This window comes from Triturus cristatus, chromosome 3_2 (genome assembly GCF_964204655.1).
Source record: "Triturus cristatus chromosome 3_2, aTriCri1.1, whole genome shotgun sequence".
Classification (NCBI taxonomy): domain Eukaryota; kingdom Metazoa; phylum Chordata; class Amphibia; order Caudata; family Salamandridae; genus Triturus; species Triturus cristatus.
In genome coordinates, this window is record NC_140584.1 from 451,446,936 (window position 1) to 451,470,001 (window position 23,066).

The 23,066-nt window shown below is 43.8% G+C and overlaps 1 protein-coding gene across 1 annotated transcript in view; it reads right to left on the minus strand.

The window, feature by feature from the left end:
* OTOG (otogelin) overlaps positions 1-23,066 on the minus strand; it is a 1,045,291-nt gene that overhangs the window by 689,900 nt on the left and 332,325 nt on the right. The window contains exon 18 of the mRNA XM_085647044.1: positions 3,942-4,066. Within this exon, the coding sequence (XP_085503170.1) occupies positions 3,942-4,066 (125 nt within the window). The remainder of the gene's footprint in view (positions 1-3,941; positions 4,067-23,066) is intronic.

The window sequence follows — 23,066 nt, forward strand, 5'->3', positions numbered from 1 at the left end:
GTTCGCGCAAAAAGTCAGTGGCAATCCTAAAGGACCTGCGTTTCTGCAGCGTGATGGCGGAGAGGTCCTGGTAAAGCGCCACCGGCCGATCCCGGAAAGTCAGGGGCTGTTTCCTGCGGGCCTCAGCCATGATGCGCTCCTTCAGTGGAAAGTCGGGCAGGAAGGCCAGAATGTCCGGTGGAGGTGCCGATGACTGGCGCTGCCGGCCGACCCTATGCGCCCTATCAATGCTGATGGGAAAGTCCGCAGCTTCCCCCAGGATCTCTCGGAACAGGGCCTGCAGGTAGCCCCTCAGATCGGACCCCTCATCCGCAGTCGGCACACCACGCACTCGGATGTTGTTCCTCCGAGATCTGTTCTCAAGGTCCTCAGAGTGGGCCTGGAGCTCCACACACTGCTCCCGGAGGCGGAGAACGTCCTGCTGTAGGTGGACTATCTCCTCCGCTCGATGTTGGCCCTCCGTCTCCACCGCTTCAACACGTTCGCCAAGGCCCTCCACCTCCCTGCGCACTTCTCGGACCTCACTGGCCACCTCCCGCTTCAGTGTCTGGAAGTCCTCCCTGAGGGAGCTGAACAGTTCCTCCATAAAGGCCCTCGTGACGGGTGGCTCCCCCCCAGTCACATCCGCCGGAGCCCGGGAGGACCCCGGTGAGGGCTGCGTCCTGTCCCGCAATTGCTGGGCCCTGCCAAGCATGTCCGGCAGGGTACGGTCCCCTTTCTTCGGGCCGCCTCTTCCAGACATCGCTAGCTCCGCAGTCGAACACAGATCCAGGCGCCCCAGGGGTGCTCAGCCGCCGGCAAGCACTCGACGTGGGTATCCCCCACGAGCGAAGTCGCTGCGTCACAGGTGACAAAATGGCGGCCCAGTCCGGTCACCGTCAGACGCGGGAGCCCGTGCGAGACAACCAAGGGGGCCGCAGTGGGGGGGTCTCATCAGCACATCCCTCCGAGAGTCAGCCCAGCAGCAGTGGGGGTCACTTGCATCCAGCAGCCAGGACTCCGGCGAAGGCTGCCACCACTGCTCCTTCGGGGACAAAATGGCGGCAGGGCGGAGCAGGCCAAAATGACCAGGCCCGACGACACCACCGGGGCCCCTGACGCACCCCACAGTCAAATAAGTTCCACCACCGGCCCCAGTCCGTCACGCACAGGGCCCAGCTGGTCCAACCCCGTCAGGGAGTCCGCTGTACCTCGGCTAGGGGTTAGGGGCCCCCGCAGTGCGGGGTGTCGCCGTCACAAGTCCGAGTGCCGGGGCGCCCGTCTCAAGCCCTCCGCCCCGTCGGGTCCTCTCCCGCAAGGCTCCTTCGATCACCGTCGAGCGGCGGGCCAGATCCCCTCCAAATCGCAACTTTCAGCACCAGGCCCAACCGAGGCGTCCGGACAGCACTCCAATGCGCTCCGCCCCTCGGGCTCGCCGTCGTCTCTTGAACTCGATCGAACTTTTGGGGGGGTTCCCCCGGGGCGATCCGAACCAAAACAGCACCAATATGCACCCCTGATGCTCCGCCACTCTCCTCTCCCGCGCTGAGCCTCAGCAGGGGGAGAAAAGCGTAAGAAAAGGGCTCAAGCTTGGCCGGGCCGGAGGAGCTACGGGAGGAAGCGTCCGCTCACCCCGCCATCTTGGCCACGCCCCCCTTGTTTTCGTTTTTAAAACATAAAAGAAGGCATTTTCATTTACAATGCCAATATACCTTAAACTCGCGTAAATGCGAGACCTATTGCATTGCAAATGCTTGTTTGACATCCTGTGCTGTCATTAGTCACCTCAGCGTGTAAGCAGAAACAACATGAAAGCTATCGCTGAACCTGTCAAGAGCCGTCTTTTATTCAGACCCTCCAGGATATCGCGATTTCGCGGTTTGCCGCGAAATCGGCACTTTTGCAAAAATGCAGCGATTTTTACTAAAGTGCCCGCGAAATCGGCACACTTTGGACAAAGAGGTTCTGCACTGCATTCAGACTATGAGTTATTGGTGTCAGACGCGCAACACCCATTGGACTCACAGGGCTTCAGCCCCCCCCCGTCGTGTGTGGCAGCCCGGGATGAGACACCTTCCCGGGCAAAAAAGCAGCCGCACCCGAGCACTTCACAGGTCTTTAAAAGACCATTTGCATGTTAATGGGGCCTTGCTGTTGTTTCACCCCTTCTACGAGCCCCTGCAGCTCCACTCTGCCTATTGCTCACCCCTTCTAAGAGCCCCTGCAGCTCCACTCTGCCTATTGCTTAAAGTTCAGCCCCCCCCGAAATTTTTGCTCAGCCCCCCCTGAAATTTGGCTCTAGTTGCGCCTCTGATTGGTGTGTTCCAGAAATGGTAAAGAGCCGTCCCGGGTTAACTCCTAATGCAGCCCTCTGGGCATAAATTCCTCCTCCAGTCTTTCAACCACATCTAAATTATTTGTTTCACCAATAGGAAAACACGTCTCCATTATCCTCTCACCTAATGAGCTATGCCACCTAAAATCTGATTTTCATCTTTTACCACCGACTTCTCTATTACAGCACCTAACTTGGAGCCCTCTTTACGCAAATAATATATGCACTTGTAACGCATTCCTCTGATACACACCCGTGTCAGCTTCTCTACTCGAATATCCAGGACTACCGGTGCACGGAGACATTCTACTCATATACATTTTGCCATCCTCAAACTTCACAGTTCTGCAGAGTAGTTCAGTCACCTACTTTGACTGCCCCTACTTAAGTAACATTCACATATTTCTGAAGTCCTAATATTGAATCTAATGAAGTTGCACACTCTTCCTTGTTTCATGATACTAATTGTATACATACTGAGTGTGTGCCATTTTGCTTTAAACATGCTTGGTAGACCAATTTACTTTCCACGACTGCCCCACCCAGCCCAACCCATTGCCACTGCTGGTGCGCCTGACACTTTCCCCAGCTCCCTGAGGTTAACTGCAGCAGGCCTGCGCTTCAAGACAGAGAGTGAGAGAGGGAGGGAGGAAGGTAGAAAAGAAAGGATCTGAGAGGGAGATAAAAGAGAACACAGAAGAGAGAGAGAAAGAGTGTGGATGGATGAAATGGGAGACATTATTCAAGGACATGAAGGGAGACCATTAGTTTTAGGGCATTTTTGCCAAGGCTGCTTTTGGTTCTGCAGTCTGGCCCTGGGCGGCTCATGAACACACGCAATATCACATCACATGCAGTGGCATCCCAGGAAGAGGGTGCTGAGCCCCAATAATTTACTGAAACCCCAATAATCATGAAACCCCCAATTTTACTCAGGTGGTCAGATTCCATGATTCCTTCCTTGATCTAGCAGTAAGAGACACCATCCTCTACAGACATCAATATTTAATGACTAGAGTACAAATCAGGTAACAACTAAGAACAAAAAATGAATGTGTGTCCTCATGTAACGTAACTGGTGCAATGTAAAGTGCTCTGATACCCGAGGTGATTCGGACGACAATGTAGAATTGATAATTTGAGTTTCTAAGCTTCTGAACATTTCTGATAAGCTATCATCATTTCGTTATTCGCATAGAGACATTGACATGGAATTTGGACAAAGACACCATTTTAACTTAATCCGATCGCAGGATCGTGTCACCTGTAAGTGTGTAGGTTGCTTTCTTTTTGGGCACACGAGGCACGCGGCGGGCCCTGGGGGGTATAATTTTTTTTTTAATCACATATATGTAGCCTTGAAGCCAAACACAGTCTCTACATTGTAAATAAACCAAATATACATAGCTTCATGTTGTTAAATACTTAAAAAAACTAAGATATCTGTGTTTGTTGTAGGAAAAACTGCAAACTGAAATGCCGCAAAATTGCCGCTAAATTTCCATATTTGTGCCGCTAAATTTCCATATTTGTGCCGCTAAATTTGCTAATCCATGCCGCTATATCCTGGGGGGTCTGATTTAACGTGGGACTAGTAGTCACCAGGAGGCCTATTTCCGTTCCTCACCTGACTGCAGATGCACATCACAGGGGTCCAGGGATGAAGGGAAGTGGTCTGGGGAGCAGACTGACGAGGTTTTCCAAGTGTTTCCAAATAACTCTGGCGTGCTTTCAGGAACCCCGACGGGAGATCTTTTAAATACAAAAAAAACATGTTTATTACAAGGTTTTAAAATAGGGTGCAGGTTTCGAAAAACAGGCACTGTCAATTACAAGTATCAAATAATTTTTTTTTTGTTAGAATTACACGGATGAAAAAGCGTGTTTTTGTCAAACCCTGCTTCAAACATGGTAATCAGACGCCCATCTACAGTTTAGGTAAAATGACAGAAAGCTTAATATGGCTTCAAGGTGTAATGCGCTGGAATCTTCACTGAATTACCTATGCTGAGCACACCCTTTGCAGCCAGTGCGCTCAAACCTTCTCCAGCAATCTTGCCGAATTCAGAGAAGCGCCACCATTGAAGCACTGAGGCTCTTGCCACATTACACTTCTCTTTTTAAGTTAACATCCAGGGCCGGACTGGCCGTAGCGGGCACCGGGCGATCCCCGTGGCCGGCACGGGTGGGGGCCGGTTCTGGGCCCCTGGGGGCCGTTTTTGTTACAGGGCCGTTTTTGCAGCATAGCTGCAAAATCGGCCCTCTAACAAAATCGGCCGAAAACCGGCCCTGGCAAAGAGCTCGGCGGCACCCCCAACCCCCCGCGAGGGAGGGAGGGGGGCGGCCGAGAACTTTGCTAGGGCCGAGAACTTTTCCAGGGCCGGTTTTCAGTCCCAGTCCAGCCCTGTTAACATCCCTAGCATTCCGAGACTACTTCAACTAACCATGGGGTTGAAGGGTCGGGGGAATAACTGCAAAAGTTGAAGAGGAGCAAGGAGCTGTCAACAAACAACATATCTGCCTCTTTTTGGCATAGGTATCAATTTTGCTGTACAGCAATTGCTCTTTACTCTCTTGTGATTATCTGTGATGACTTCAGATCACTGAATATTTATTGAGAGCTTGATATCAGGGACTAGCATGGGGCGCTTGACAGCCTACCCTGAGGGACCCTGCAGTGATCCTGTGGGTTTGAGAAAAAATAAGATTTTCCTAAGGTTTCTTATTAACAACCGATTTTAAATTGGACTGTAGCACATGATTAAAGTCTGGGAATTGTAATTCGAGCAACACAAACAGGGGATAATGCAAAGGGAAATGCTAAAACATTTGTTTTAACTGTGCCAGTGATGTGTTTTGTAAAGATGACAAGGTTTATACAGAAAGAAAGGAGTGGAAAATAGCCTTGTCCATGCTTAAATAGCCTGGACCATTCTTAAATTGTAAAAAAAAAAAATCATTCGGCCAAAGTTTCATAGGAGCTTGTCACCAGCACTGCAGAATTTCAAAACAGTTTAACGCTAGGTTGCTGTATACAAGGATGCATTGTCTTAGTTATAACTCATGCCTCTTTCCTCCTTCATCCTACACTTCTTACCACTCTAGAATTTCTCTTCCTCCTCCTTTCTCACTTTTCTACCTTTTCATCTCTTGCTCTTTGTCAAAGTCCAATGATGAAAAATAAATCCTGGTCCAGAAAAATGAGTGCCCCTGCCCCAACAGCTGCATCCAATGTCACAAATTAAGCGCTGGCAACAGATTAGAAATACTGCTGTTGCACCTTAGAGCTGCAAGTGGGCCACCGTATCATCCCTGCTCCCAAAAGTGCTATATCTGGCCAGCACTTCCAGCAGTGGGTGGGCCGTTCAAGCTACTCATTGACTACTTCTAGACTGTAAGCTACAGGGAACGGGTGGTACATTGCTGATGAATGGCCCATCAGTTAGAGAGTGCCCAGGAGTCACCCACCCCAACTAACGTGTGCTAGGCATACATGTGTCCCCCAAAGTATCATCCTCAGAACACTTTGTGAACCTGTGGAAACCCAAAAGACGACTGGGACAGCTGCCTGTGACCTGAAAGAAGCACTGAAGGACTCGACTTGCTCCCCCTGTACCTAGGATGGATCATTGACACAAAATCATAGGAAAATCAATATTGCTCATAACAATATTGACTTTCTATATTTAACTAGTAAAACCACAACCTACTCTTCGCCTCACAATCAGGTTTCCATGCCAAACACAGCACCAAGACCACCCTTATCACCACCACAGGTGATATCAGAACCCTCCTTGACAAAGACAAAGGAGAAATGGTGGCCTTGATCCTCCTCAACCTGCCACAGCATTCAACACTGTCGCCCACCACATCCTCATCGACAGACTCCAAAATATTTACATTCAACAACACGCTCTCAAATGCATTACCACATTCCTCTCAACGTGCACCCAGAGTATCCGTCTATCCCCCTTCACTTCTGCTACCAATCACATCATATGCGGCGTGCATCAAGGTTAATCCCTCAGCACCTCCCTGTTCAACATCTACATGACCCCCCTGGCAGACATCGTCAGATCCCATGGACTCGACATCATTTCCTATGCCAATAACACCCAACAGGTTCTCTCATTTACCAAGGACCCATCCAACACCAGGACCAATTTCCACAGACCCATGGCCAACATAGCCAACTTAATTAATAAACAGCTGCCTCAAACTCAACTCTGACAAAACAGAGGTACTGATCTCCAGAAGAAACACCTCGGCTTGGGACCATAGCTGGTGGCTGGAAGAACTCTGACCTACACCCACTCCCACTGACCACACGCGCAACCTTGACATCAACAGCCAATTTAACAGAAAATGACAAGTCAACGCAGTCACCTCCTCCTGCTTCTACACTCTCCGCTTGCTCAGCAGAATCCTGAGATGGATTCTTCTGAACACCAGAAAGACATTCACACAGGCCCTTGTCACCAGCCGCCTTGACTATGGCAACACTCTCTACACTGGAGTTTCCACCCAGGTCTTCAGAAGACTCCAGACAAAACAGAACACCGCAGCCAGACTCATCCTAGACCTACCCAAATGGACCCACATCTCCCAGCACCTCAGAAACCTTCACTGGCTTCTCATCTAGGAAAGATGCCTTTTCAAGACGCTCATGTACGCCTACAAAGCACTGCACGACCAAGGGCCATTCTGCACTAATCACGGCTGAACTTCCATCTTCCCTCGGGACACCTGTGCTCCTGCTCACTAGCCCTTGCACACGTCTGCAACATTTGTCACACCTGCTTCTCCTACACCCCCACTAAAGTCTGGAACGATTCCCTCTCCACTGCCTCATGGCCCTCTCCCTGTCAGGATCCATCGGACTGCCCACCACCTTCTGCACTCCAGCAGTAGTGGGGGAACTATTCAGGGTGAACCCCAGGGTGCTAGGTGCATTTCACTCACTTACATCCTACCTGGGAAGACTGCCAGTCGGGTGGGGGCTCCAAGCAGGTTCTCAACGCATGCCTCTCGCCCTCGGCTCATCCCCTCTTTTACTCTCTGTTTTCCCTGAGGAAGAAAAGCTGACTTATATTCCTTTAATTCTCTGCTCCGGTATGTGGTGGTGTTTTCCTTATCTTTGTTTCCAGGCCATGCCAGAGCTCAACTCAGCAACCTCCATGACTCAGCAGCCTCCGTGACTCAACAAACCTCCATGACTCAGCAACCTCCATGACTCATCAGCCTGGCAAAAGTTATTTAACTCTCACCCAGGCTCATCTTCAGTGCTTCGCATCGAGTTTCCTGTTGAAGAACCTGCGGTGTGATGGCTCTTCTCTGCAGGTGCTGGTCGGACGTGTCCTGTTCCATCCTTGCTGCTGCTACTCACAGATAAGTCTAAATCCTTTTTGGGCTACATTTAACTCTTGTGCTCACTGGAATTCCATTGTTTTGAATCCTGGCTCATTTCTGGTTATCGGGGAGATCTTGGGAAACTGCGCACGAAACTCTTCGCAGTTAGAGTCTTCCTGACTTCACTTCCTATATCACAGTTCCCTCTCGTTCCCACTCAGCTTACTTTACGCTACTTGCCTGGATTTTTGTCATTTCCTCCTCATATCATTTATGTAATTTGTACATAGTTCTTGCTGAAAGAAGTGTATATTTTTATTGAAGTGTTTATTGTTATCCTGTTAGGTCTCTGTTTTATCGCTGAAGAAGGTATTGGTAACGCTCTCAAGCCTTGCACATACTTCAGCTGAAGGATACAGATTATGTCTTATCTCATTGAAATAAGAATGTATGGTGTGTTTATGTGTAATCTTCATTGGCAAAATACTGTGTGTGTGTATTTATCTTTGGTGCAATATTGTGTGAGTGTGCATTTATCTTTGGCACCATATGGTGTGAGTGCAGTTTATTCTAATCATTTTAAAAGACCTATTTTCTCGTGACCCAATCAGACGTTTATGCATAATATTTGTCATTGATTATTTGTGTTCTTATTGATGTCTTTTACTACTGCTGCAGGAGCTGGTCTCCATACTAATTCCTAGTTTTAGGACGGATGTCCCAGATTGTTCTGTGAACCAGAGTTTGCTTCTCCACCGGCACGAACGTGCACCAGTTTTTTCTTTCTTTATTTTAGCTTTTTGTTTAAACTATTTATTTTAGTTTATTGTTTTTTCCTAAACCCACTTCCCTTGAGATTATCAGATGAGCATTGGTGTCTCTGGTTTAGTGTTTGTTGAATGATTTCTGGGGATTGTTGGGGTCCAGCCGCCTCTGCGTGTCCAGCAGAGAGAAAAACGCCTGCCAACCTTCATCTTCCCGGATTGGTTCCTGATACTACCTGGTGGACTTCAGAATGAGACTCAAGTCCTGGCTCTTCAACGCAGATGCAGCGGCTGCACCGCTCAGAAACCCCTAGGTGTGACAGCACCGCGCTGTACAAATACTGATTGATGATGATGATGATGACAAATATTGTTAAAAATATTGATTTTTACTTATATGTAAATCACAAATATCAGAAAAAAAATCTTGTCAACCCTAAATAAACATATATGTCAAACATATTGATTCACAGAATATTGACTATAATAATATTGCCAAAATATTTCCATTATCATTAATAAACATAAAAAACACCCTTATATGTAAAACAATTATTTAAAATAAAGGTAAAATATTTTATCCACATGTTTAAATTAATATAAATAAATTACATCACCAAAATATTTACTATTCACCCCAATAAAATATATAACTAAAATCAAAACAATACAACTAAAAATATTAGCGTTTACCATAGAAGGACTTAACTGATTAAAAAAACACTAAAACAAAACTAACCAATAAATTCAAACTATAAAAAACTGTAGCCGATGAAATCAAACAAACAATTAAATCAGCAATATAAAGGCACACTAATTTGATCAACTAAATATTTCAAAAATGACAAATGCTGAAAATCTGGAAAACTCTGCAGATTCTCTGACCTGACCCCTAAAGAAAAAATATATACATCCCAATAACTACTTAACCAAGTAAGTAAAACTTACATTTAACCCTTTCCGTGCTTGTGACGGAGCGGTTCCGTCATGCGCGACGGTCGCGCTGTGTGCATGACGGAACCGCTCCGTCATGGCCCCGCCCGCGCATGGAACCTTCAGCGTGGCGCGGAAATCCGCGCCGCGCTGAAGGGGTTAAACTAAAACTTACTTGTAAATAAACATACAAATGTAAAATAGCAAATAATTAATAAAACACTTTCCAACTTCTATCTCTTCACATGTACTTCCTTAAAGAAAACACTACAACTTGGAAAAAATGATAAGCTGCCAGGCAAAACAAGTACCAGAATCCAGCAACAAGATATAGAAAAGTAAGTATACATAAAATAATAAATAATGTTGTCATTCCAATAAAGTTTAAAAATAAACCTAACACCCTCAACCTCTACCTGCTGCCAACAATAAACATTTATAATGCAACAGATGTTTTTTTTTCATCCAACAGAAAAGAATGCACCTGTTCCACATTAGAACACAGCCAAAAGAAAAGCTGCAAAACAGTGTGAAACATCTAAAAAGAACATACAGGCACATGCATCAATATTGGCTGCTGCGATTCCTTAATTGCGATTTTTAAGGAATCGCAATTAAGGAATCGCAAAAGCCTATGCATGTAGAAATCGCTGGAAAAATAGCGATTTCTAAACATTCCTTAATTGCAACTCCCAAATTGCGAGTCGCATTTAAGGAATACCTCCCCATTCATTCCTATGGGCCAAGAGGCCCATAGGAATCAATGGGAAGACATTCTCAATTTGCGATTCTCAATTAGAGAATCGCAAATTGAGAATGCATTTTCAAGGGTGCAAGGGTGTCAAGACGACACCCCGTTGCACCCCTGAAATCGATCTGTGCACAAATGTTGCGCACACACATGTCCAAAGGACATGTGTGTGTGTAACCTACGACTTTGAAAACTGCTCTTTAGTGCATTTTTCAAAGTTTTCGCTATTTACCATGTGGTATGATTCCACGGTAAATAGCGGGCCCAAATAGCGAAATCGCTATTTTTAAAGGCATCTTGCATTGCAGTTAAGGAATCGCAATTTGTGATTCCTTAAATGCAATCACAAAATCACAAAAATTAGCGATTTCTTAAATTGCGAGTGGCAAGTTGTTTCATGCATTGCAAAAGCTATTTTTGCGATCACAAATGGCCGATTTTTGCGATTCGCTCCGTTTGCAATCGCAAAAAGCTTTGATGCATGTGCCTGATAATGTGTATATACAAAATAGAAGTTGTTGCATAAATGAAAATATTGTTTATATTTATACTATCACACTACTTTCACATACAGTGACAGAGAGAGTCAAATATATAACATCACAGAAAGGAAGGCAGTTACTAAGTTCCATGGGCTACACCTACAACCAAGAAGGTGCATCAACAGACAATGTAAATTGTAAATGTACTTAATAATATTCTAATGCATGCATGCTATGGGAGGGCCACTGCAAAGATGATGTTGCAATTCATGTAAAAGAACACAACAACCCCCCCAAATGTGACAGATATAGAAGTAAGTGAGGTATTGCAGAATATTAGAGAAGCAAGCACTCGCTCCCAGGACTCCACAAGGAACATCTTAAAACATATACAGCTTGAAGTCCCTGAACAAATCACATGCCAACTAACACCTATGCTGACTTTAAAATGTTTAATTGCACAAACTAAAAAAGCCACCAGCAATACTCCTCCTGCCCCTAGAAGATACTAAGACACAGAAATAACTGAACATTTAACAATGACACATTTCCTTTCCTTTTATACGACAACCTAAACAATGATAAACAAATCCTAATATTCTCTACAGCAAATAACTAACAAAAAATAAGCCATTGTCAAACCTGGATGACGAATGGGACCTTAAAAACGTTTACCAAACAATTCACTCAGATATACACCATACAGGGTGAATATCAAAACTTAGATATGCCTTTTACAAATGCCCTACTACCATTTAAACAAAGCAGCACTTACTATGAACTCTTAAACCACATTAAACATAAAACAATTAACCACTAATCACAAAAAATAATCATAGACTTTGAGCAAGCCATGATTCAAACCATTTTAATATTTACCCCATGCAACAATACAAGGTTGTTAATATAATTTCAATCAAAGCATATGGAGACAACCCCAACAATCTGTACTTAGGTGCCAATTAAGATGTCGTTAGGAAGGGCTCCAGATAGTATTTGTTAATGTCAAATCTGATTCGGAACCTTTGTTTCTTATCGAATTGTACAGTTTCCCAATGACCGATTACAATGCCCAGAAAACGTTCAAGCAGACCGAATCGGTTCCTTAAGGCATCCGGACAGCCCGAATCTTTCAGAGCCGGTTCATACAGCTCTATGGGCACGGTTTCCGGACGAGCGATGACGATGACCGATTCGGACAGCCGTTCCGATTAGGTTTGCCTGAGACGAAACAGCTTATGGAATTGGTCTTTGTGGGCCAGTTGCTTGCCCTCCTTCACCCGGAGGTGTACGAATGTGGCCTGTGGGGGTACCCAAGGGACCCCTCTTCCCAACAATGCACAATGTGGCCCGACACACGGTGCAAGGTTTTCCCCAACCACCCCTTTTTTCAATGGAAGCCTGTGTTCGCATTCGGAACACAGGCTCCGATTGAAGTCAATGCGGGTCCGACCGATCAATGTTTGGAGGCATTGTAATCAGTCGCCCGGACTCACAGGACCTGATTCGTTTGGAAACTAGTCAGAAACTGATTCGTTCGGGCCAGTTTCCAAATGACATTGTAATCATGCCCTAAGTGTAGAATATTCTAAAAACAGCCAATTTGACTTTGAAATAAAAGAAACAATAGCACTAGCCTATGTCCCAGTCACAGAGGCAGCTAACCGCTACAATTTACTATATCCCTTTCTGCTAATAAAATTAAAACAAGCTAAGACCGTAGTGGATTATTTTGAAGACACTTGAGTTGACAAGCTGCATTGCTCCGGACACTGACGTCAACCCAAATTCCAAATACTATTGTGGAATGTCTATGGCAGCATCTTGGCACAGTCAGCCAAAACAAACAACTCAGTGGAAGGATGTCATAATGCCATCCAATCCACACTAGGCAGAACCCAACTGACACTCTATACATTTATAGAAGCTTTACAAAAAGAGCAAAGCTACCAACAGCTGTCAATGGAGCAATCTGATAGCTAAATTGCACTTTCACTTAGCTAGCAAACAAAAAGAATGTATGACATGCCACAATCTATAGTTAAATTCTTCATAAAAAACAAAGAAGCAGATTACATAGAAATAATACTTCAAAGCATAAATAAAAACAATAGAAATCAACAGAAGATCCAATAAACAAAATCTTAACCACCACTACAATTCATTTTTATACAGATAATAAACATAATATTTTACATCAGTCTAAAAATTAAATAAAATTCCAATGTTAACTAAGATAAGATAATAAAATAATATATGCATTATTTACACAAACAATGGAAATCTCACCAACCAATAATGTCAAAGAGCAAACTCAATCCATCATGTAAAATAAATACAACCCATAAACCACACAATTCCAAATAACAATCACATAATATTTACACAACCAATAAAATATAACATTTCCCACTCGAACAAAATTAAATAAATAAGACTTACTGTTCTGTGGCTCCAGATCTTCCTCTGGTTCCATGTATTCAAAAATAGTAATCCGCCAAAAATGGGAAAAATATTGTCTAAAAAGCCCCAAAAATGCAACAATAAATCCAAAACAATCCAAAGTATCTATGAACCATGAAAAAAGCAAAAAAAAGTTTAAATAAAGAAACGCTCATGGAACCTCCCCCCAAAAAAGGAAATCAAAGTAAAAAATATTGATTTCCTGTAAAAAAAAATAATCAGCAACTCCTAATGCTCATAGGAGAAGTTCGTAAACATAAACCTGTAAAGTAAACAAGAAAACCCTGCTGTGAAACACATTACAGTCTCATAAATACATATACATCAAACATAGGACCTAATTAGGATGTCGGTCAGAGTCTTCTCCAATCAACATGTCTGCGGGTTCGAGACAGACCGAGCTCAGGCCGGTAGTCCGTAACCGCAATTACAATGCGACCACCCAAGGTCGCAGACTCCCAATTCCCTATGGGAGCTTGTGAGGCAGTTGGAAACCTGCCGCAGCACAAGCTCCCATAGAGAAATGTGAGTCACTGTAAATCATGCAAGGTGCCTGCCACACGGTGCAGGGATTTACAGGGGGGCCCCATAGGTGCCGCTTTGACCCCCAACCAGTGGCTGTGCAAGAAAGTGGGCCCTGCTAGGGCCCCCCAAAGTCACTTTCCGAAAGCCTGTCGAAAACCAACATCATAATCCCGACGGCGGAAACGCTGTCCGCATGGGATTATGGTGGCAGTTCCAATTGAGAATGCCGGAAGCCAGCTGGAATGACCAGCCGGTTTGAATTCCGACCGCCGTAATCGTAATTACAGCGGTCAGAATTCAAACCAAGGATGTCGGTCGGGAAACCTCCAACCTGCGGTCGGAGGCTTTCCAACTGACATCCTAATGAGGGCCTTATTCATCATAAAATAAGTAACGTAATACAAAGTCACATAACATTACTAAAACAGTGTTTTAAAGCCTAAAACTACAAACTAATGAAAAACACTACTATTAATACAACTAAATCTACAAAAAAAATTAACACTATAGCTTACCTCTAGACCACCCCCACACTCCACTATACCTTCAAAAAATGACAAAGATAGATTTCAAAATAGAAGACAGCAGTAAAATAATGGCTGCCGAATGAAACTAAAAAAAGACTACCTCCCCATAGAAATGAATGGGAAATAATTTACAAATGTTGAATAACTGTATGAAAATGTTTAAACATTATTAAACATGTATACATGTCAAAAATGTTGTAAAATAATGTTAAAAGAATGAAAAGTATAAATTAAACAATAGTATATATCAGGGGCGGCTGGTGTACAGGGGCGAGATGGGCGTCGCCCTGCCACCCTGGGGGGAGGAGAAAAAAACGCAAGATAGAACACTGAGCAGCTAGCAATTAATTGTGCTGGCTGCTCGGTGAACAAACATGTAAATCTGGGTTTTTGTTTGAGGGGGTGGGGGAGGATGGCCCTTGGCTCTGTGCATATCTTGGCTGGGCGAAGATTTCTTCGACCTTCAGCCAGAAAGCAGGGCAGTGACGACACACTGGTGGGCCTGGTCTGTGTATCACTGCCAGAATAGTGTTTTAGTTTGGGCGTTATTCACGTAGCCCATGGAGAATTCGAAAGACTTACATTCATTTCAATGGCTGGGGCTAGCTCTGCTGTTAGATCCAAGATAAATGTAATTTAGTTAAGACGTGTGTGTGTGTGAGGCCTTTCCTGTCAGGAAATGTGAAATTTTTAAATTGTGAAGACTTTCCTACCATGCGTCCTTGGGTTCTTTTTTGTGGTGTGTCTTTGTTGCATAGCCCCCCTCACATTTGCATATTTAGCTTGTTTCCATTAGACTGAGCACAGAAAACACTACATGGCATGAGATAGACATATATTGCATTAATGGAGAATATTTGCTGTACGTCTCGATAATCCTTAACATCTTGGGCCTTGACTTCTTTTGGCCAGGAGAAATGGTGGGCTCAGACCAGCACTGTGCAGTAAGGCAGAGGGGTCAGGGAGGAAGCAGGGGCTGCCAGGGTCCCAGCACTGCAGGAGAGAGGGAGAAGGATGAGGTGGGGGAGAGGAAGAGTATACAGACGGGAGACCAGCAGGAGAGACATGAATGTGGTGGTGAAAGAACACGAGAGGTGGGCAGAGAGCAGGCGAAACAGAGAGGCAGCGGAAGCGATGGAGAGAGAAGGAGAGCTGTAGGGCAGGGAGATTAAAACCAACAAGAGAGCATGAGGGAGAGGAAAAAAGATGATAAAAGAGCACCTGACAGATAGGAAGAGAGGAGGAAATAGAGAGAGAGAGAGCGCAGGATAGAGACAGGTACAATTGGGGTGAGAAGCGAGGGGATGGCGCTATAGAAGGAGAAAAAAGAGAGAACAATTGAGGGAGTGCATGAGCGGGAGAGCGGGCAAGTGAAGATGAAAACCAGAACACAATATAGACATGAAGGAATATATGGGGAGAGAAGAAGGAAGGCGGGTAAAGCAGGAGAGAGATTGAAGAGCAGGAGAGTGCATGATAGAAAGAGGGATACAGAAACAACACAGCAAGAGTGCAGGAGAGGGAGCAGGGGTGAAAGAAGATAAGGCATGAGAGCAACAGACCGAGCAAGGAAGAGGTGGGATAACAGGATAATAACAAGAGGAGAAACGACGCGAGATTGGTGAAAGAGATGAAAGAAGAGGAGGAGAAAGTGGGAGATACGGCAGAACAGACACTGAGGAGAGCAAGAGGGGAACAGGCTGCATGAGAGAGTGAACATGGTAAGAGATCATGAGAGAGCTGTGTAATGCAAAAAGACAGAGTGAGAACAGAGAGAGATTTGGGGAGATATTGTGGGCCATGCGTAGACCACAGGAGGGAGGCCGTGGGAGCATGTGGTATTGGTTTTGTTGACCTTATCATTAAAAGATGTGTGGTAGAAGATAGAAGGGCAGGGAGAGGGTGTGGCCTAACAGCTAGAGCAATCGACCTTGAAACTGGGGAACCAGGTTCGAGTCTCGACAGGAATGCTTAACATCCTGTGATTCTGGGCAAGTCACTTATTCTCCCCGCCTAACAACAAAAAAGGAATGTGTCCATCTGTAACGCAACTGGTGTTCAGGTAAAGCACTCTGATACCTTTGGGTCTAGTTTGTGCTATTTTAAACTCCCCCACAAAAAGGGCTTTTATTCACTCACAACATATGATACCTAGGATCAGATTTGCATGCTATATCCAGAACTCTGGTGATGTAATAGAGATATGTGGATTTTCATTGTAGGCCTTCATCTCATGAGGAAAGTTGAGCCAGAGATGTGGACCACCCTCTAAAAAACACTTATCTCCTTTTTTTTCTTTTCCTTGTGTTCCTGTGGATCTGTAGGATAGTGGCTTAATCAGAGTGGATGTGATTGGTACTGTTTTACGTTTTTTTAGGCAGTAGCTGGGTCCTGGTCCTTTTGTTGGTGACTTAGAGAATCTTTAAGGTAATTTTGGCCTGCGACAAAAGCCATTGAAGGTTTCTGATTTGGAGGGAGGGCAAGTGCATGTTAGTGTGTCTGCTGTGGTCTATTGGAAAAACAAACATTGGCAAAACAAACATGTGTGGAAATGGAATCACCTAGGGTATTGATTTGTATTGATCGTATTAAAATATTTGTTTACAGCAAGCTTCAGGATTACAAAAAAATGTGATTCATTTATGCTTTGCTAATTCTGAAATATTTGCCGAGTTCATTTACAGACATTTGAATTATGTTGGGTGTTAAAATATTTCCTTTCAAACCCTAGATTGAGTTTTCAGTTATTCTCTTTTAATGTTTAAGTAATTTTATTTTCAGGTAAGACAAATGAAAAGACACCATCCCTCAAACATCTTAAGAATGTGCCAAGTAAGCTCACAGTTTGACCTTGGCTGGTACACACCTTTGCTTGCACACTGCTGTACACACCATGTGCACAAATGCATTGCAATCACGTGCGGTCTGAAGGCGATCTTAAGTTCCTTCTTTGCAGTACCCTAATCTGCTTGGCCTGTCGGACCCATCGCAGCTTACCCTATCCTGCACTATTGTGACATAACCCAGAAAGCATTGATTACAGTACCAGGAATTCAGAAAAACAGTACAAAGGAAAGGCCACATCGCACCCATGTTTACCAGATGCATCCACAGTTCACTAGGGTGGCTACCCACGTGAGCTCATGAGGGTAGTGCCAGGCTCAAAACCTCTAAAGAGTTAGTATAGGGAAGAGCAATGTTTGGACCAGGCAGGTTATTCAAAATAACTACTGCCTCCATCACAAGAACTGGGAGAGCAAGTCAGGACTGAAAGCTCAGTAAATCTTTCAGACTGTATGAAGTAAACAAAGGAGTTGAACCTGCCCGGGCTGTCAGACTGACAGAGGCACTGATCTGACATATGACTGACACCATACCAACCCCGCCAGCGGCACAGGTCTGACATATGACTGACACCATCCCATCCATACCAGCCTATCAGAGGCACTGATCTGGCCACAGACTTTTGATCTGTTGACCCTGCCTTCCCTAACGTCCTACAGTAGCCACACTGCACACATGGCATCAAGCAGTATAAGAGATCCTCCGCTTTTCATGCTGGCCTGTTTCCGTTGGTTGGGTGTGCTTGGCTTGGGGGTCATTTTGCAAGCAGACCAGTCTGAGCATTGGGCACATTTTTTATTTGTTTCTACTGTTTTCTTCACACTTGTGCTTTAAAATTCTATATTTGGATCCCTTCTTAAACAATTCGCAGTAAATATCTGGCGTGAAAGCCACAATTTGAATCAATTTTTTTTGAAAATTTCTTGCGTAGGGAAAACCCCCCCGCACCATCCTTGTCAACTTCGAACTTGCATGCTTCGCTAGCTCGCTCATTATACTAGGGTACAAAAAATTACGCCTTACCACTTCCAAAATCCACCAGCCGCCACTGGCATAAATATATACAATTATTTCATATATGCTGAAAAAACATATGTTAAAATTATGTTGAAAATATGTGTATCAAACAATCTTACAAACGTTAAAAAAAAGTTAAAGAATAAGTTACTTTCTGTTGGTAATGCCGTATCTGGTAGAGACAGGATCTAGCTGCAGATTCATCACCTTTGAATTCTCCCCAGGCGCCAAACTGGATCCAGAATTCTTCTACAGCAGTACATCTTTGCATCAGTAGAGGGCATCGAGCGACTGCATTGCGACTTCGTACATCGGATGTGATGTAGGTGGAGTCCATATAAGCCCTCCCCTGATGCACTGACGTCAGTTTCTTCAGTGACTATTTTCCGCCCTAAAAACGAGGAGCCACTCATAGAAACTGCCTACGGAAACAGTGCGCCCAAAAAGAGACATCTTTGTGTCAAAACAATTACAAAGTCCTAATGAAAGGCACTAGTATACCGAGAGAGGGATGTTGTAGACAAAAGGACCAAGCCGTTCACAGGAAGGGGAGGCTGGGAGGGTCGGTAAGGAATCTGCGGCCAGATCCTGTCTCTGTTAAAGCACTACTGAAGGTAAGTTAGAGACATAGCCACAGATTCCTTACCTTTGAATTAGATACCCTAGCAATGACATCCCTGAAGGAGGGTCTGCGAACTGGTCCCACTTAACATCCATGAATAGGACTAGCCAGTCTGTAACGAGATAGAGTGACTGGGCTGTCTAGGAATGTAGGTGAGGAAAGGAGATGTCCCAGCAGAAGGACTGAAAGGGAACTGAAATTCATAAATTATGGAAAAGCTTGGGGAAACGTCACCCATGACAGTGGATTAAGAAAGTGTTGGAAAAGAATACTTCATAGAAGCATAATACTACATAGCTCCCTCAATGGTATTCGGACCATTAGTGTACGGGGCTGAAGGCCAAGGACACCAGCCAATGCCTTTGAACCAGAGCTCCTTGCCTTAGAAACAAACATGGGAGCTACTCTGCCCTGAGAAACACAAGAAAAAAAGGAGATATCAGAACACATCCATAATGGAGAGAGCAGCAATCAATGCTCCAATAAAAGCATTGCTAAACAATAACAACAAATATTGGCATAAACTACTCATGATCAGAGAAAATACTTCTAGAGGGAAGTGTGTTCTCTGGGACTATCTAATGTAGAAGCCACAGAGAAGGAAGGGTAAGCAAATGCATATGAAACAACCGACTGAAGGTCCACTAGGACACAAGGAAAGGCACAGTGATGTAAGCATTGAACTACGCCCTCTTAAGAAAGTCAGCATAAAAGGACTTCCAATATATACAGATATATAAATAGATGCATAATATATATATATATATATATATATATATTCAGTGAAAAAACCATAGGTTTCACACATGTTATAGTTAGCTGGAAATTTTACTGATAAAAAACCAATGAAATTCCCCCGTTATAGTTAGTGCAGGCAACTATAACTCACGCGACCGCAATCCTCTGCTGATGACATATGTGTCTTTATGAAAAAAAAATATTTGTAATATATGTATAGCTAAAATTTAATGGAAGAAGACATGGGCAAATAAGTGTCTAAATACAGTATTAGCATCAGCAGAAGATTGCGGTCGCGTGAGTTATAGTTGCCTGCACTAACTATAACGGGGGAATTTTATTGGTTTTTTATCAGTAAAATTTCCAGCTAACTATAACATGTGTGAAACCTATGGTTTTTTCACTGAATTTGCAAGGTTTTTTAAATGCTAATTCCTAACTATAACGTGTGTGAAACCTATGGTTTTTTCAGTGAATTTGTACGGTTTTTTAAATGCTAAGTTACTTTACGCCATTCGTGGTGTGCGCGCCCACTTTACGCAGTTAGTGCCGTGCACGCACGGTGGGCACGCGGTGTGCTACGCGCACCGCGTGCCCACGTTACGCTAGATGGGCCATGTACGCACGATGCGCTTCGCGCACCGTGCGCACATGGAGGACATATGATACGCTTCGTTGTGAAAGGTAATATTTTAATTTTTCACATCTGTTGAATGCCATGCACAAATGGTGCCCATCGGGCACCATTTGCACATGAGGTGGGGAGAGTATGGATAATTTTTTATTAATTTTTACCGTACGCGTACGGTAAGCGTAATCGTCGAAATTATCGAAAAAATTAAAATTCCGTTTTTGGCCTTGGGGGGTCTTTGAGGACTCCCTCAACATGGCTGGGTGCTTAGGAGCTGTCTAAACAGCCCCTTTACATGTTTTTGGCCTTTGTTTTTTAACCCCCTCTCAGACTGCGAGAGAGAAAATGGCGGCCGCCGCTTCCTGGTTTCGACCGATTCGAATGTTTACTAAGATCTAACAGCCAATCAGAATCGCGCTCGCGCACGGCGGCGTGCGCGTACGGTAAGCGCACCGTAAGCGCACCGTAAGCTGGCTCAGATATATATATTGATTTAAAGGCTATTTTCTCAGAATCTACTGAACAGATTTACACCAAACCTACAAAAGGCACTTCCTTGACCTGTAGACTACCTCTCTGCCAAATTTCAAGGAACTCTGTTCAGCCGTTCGGGCTGTAGCTGTGTCTAAAGGTCCTATGGAAAAATGCATGGGAAAAACGCGTTTTGGGACCCCCCTTTTATCTCAGCCTCCGCTTGACGAATCCCCCCGAGACTTTCAGGGTAGGAGCGGAGCGTAGCGCCCCATTAGTTTTGACAATTTCGCGAGGAATCGTCGACCGGCGCCAAAGTTATTCCAAATAGAATGTTGCGGTTTTCCTATGGAAACAGGGTCCTAACTATAACTACCTACTGGCGACCGCCAGTAGGTAATATATATATATATATATATGTATATATATGTATATATATATATATTCACTGAAAAAACCATAGGTTTCACACATGTTTTAGTTAGCTGGACATTTCACTCGTACAAAACCATTGAAATTCCCCCGTTATAGTTAGTTCAGCTAACTATAACTCGCGCCCTGCAATCCACTGCTGATGACGTCACATATTACATCACTCATGACATGGTCAGTGACATCACTCATGACATCACTGATGACATCTCAAATGACATCACTGATGACATCACTGATGACATCATCCAGTGAATGTGTGTCTTTCTGAACAATTAATACTTTTTATGTATGTATATCTAAAGGTTAATGGAAGAAGAAATGGGTAAATAAGTGTCTAAATGGATGTTTTTTTTGTAAAATGAATTGTATAACTAACTTATTAACAGTATCTTAGTGAATACAAGTATTAGTGAGTAATGTTTAAATATTTAAACATCTGTATCAGCGTCTCACTTTGTGTATAAGTGGCTGCATGGGTTGGTGAGTAGCTACATGAGTGTGTATATGGGTTATTAGTTCGTTTTTAGAGTATCAGTATGAGTGTCTGTATGGTCCAGTGGGGGATGTTACTTAGCGTATGGATGCATGAATGAGTGACTCACTGTTTGTATGTATTTTGAAGACAGTATGTGAGCAGGACAGTATGGGTGGATGAGTGTGTGTATGGGTGAGTAAGAGAGTGAATGACTGTCTCAATAGTGTCTTTATGAGTAAGTCCATATGTTTTGAACTAGTATATGTGAGTATTGATGTATATAAGTGAGGATATATGAGAGTGAGTTTTTGGAAGAGTTCCTGTATGAATAAGTATGTGTTTCTATAAGTGATTGTTTTAGAGAGTAAGTATGTGTACGTTTCTGTAGAAGTAAGTGTACTGGTGTGTGTATAGCTGTATATGCAAGTAAATGGATGTTTATTTGCATGTGTGAGTATGTGTGTGAGTAACTCTATGTATGAGTGTAGGTGTGTAGCAGGATGTATAGGTGTATGAGTACATATGATGACTGAGTACATGTATGAGTGACTATATAGAAGTGTTGATGAATGAGTGGATGCGTATGTAGATTTTGGAATTAATGAATAGGTTGTTCTAACTGGTATTGGTATCTCTATAGTATTCAAAACCTTAGTTTGTATTTTTCAATGTGTGTATCAAAGTTTATATTCGGATAAGAGGAGGTCTGCCACTCTTACACAAGGATGATGTCATCAGTGATGTCATTTGAGATGTCATCAGTGATGTCATGAGTGATGTCACTGACCATGTCATGAGTGATGTAATATGTGACGTCATCAGCAGTGGATTGCGGGCGCGCGAGTTATAGTTAGCTGAACTAACTATAACAGGGGAATTTCAATGGTTTTGTACGAGTGAAATGTCCAGCTAACTATAACATGTGTGAAACCTATGGTTTTTTCAGTGAATTTGCAAGGTTTTTTAAATGCTAATTCCTAACTATAACGTGTGTGAAACCTATGGTTTTTTCAGTGAATTTGCAAGGTTTTTTAAATGCTAATTCCTAACTATAACGTGTTTGAAACCTATGGTTTTTTCAGTGATTTTGCAAGGTTTTTAAATGCTAATTCCTAACTATAACGTGTGTGAAACCTATGGTTTTTTAAGTGAATTTGCAAGGTTTTTTAAATGCTAATTTATGAATGTATTATTATATTTTTAAAATATTTATTTTACAATAAGCTACCTATGTATATAGTTATAGATTGACTGTATCCTATATAATGGAATGGCTCAGCTCTTTTTTTTTTTTTATTTAGATAAAGTTGAACAGCATAGTTAATATCTTCTATAAACTTCTAAACACTTTAATTATAATTTTTTTTAAGGTGCGCGCATGCGTACGTGCTCCGTGTGTGCATGCGTACGTGCTCCACGTGAGCATGCATACGTCGTGCGCGCTCCGTGCGCGCGTGCTCCGTACGTGCATGCGCGCGTGCTCCGTTCACGCATGTGCGCGTGCTCCGTACGTGCGTGCTCTGTACGCGCATGCGCGTGTGCTCCGTACGGTGCGCGCACGGTGCGTGCTTATAGATATTTATGTACTTTTAACTGCAATTGTCTCTGGAACTACTGAACAGATTGACACCATATATGCAAAAGGCACATCCCTGACCTGAGGACTACCTCTTTGCCAAATTTCAAGTAATTCTGTTCAGCCGTTCGGGCTGTACCTTCGACTAA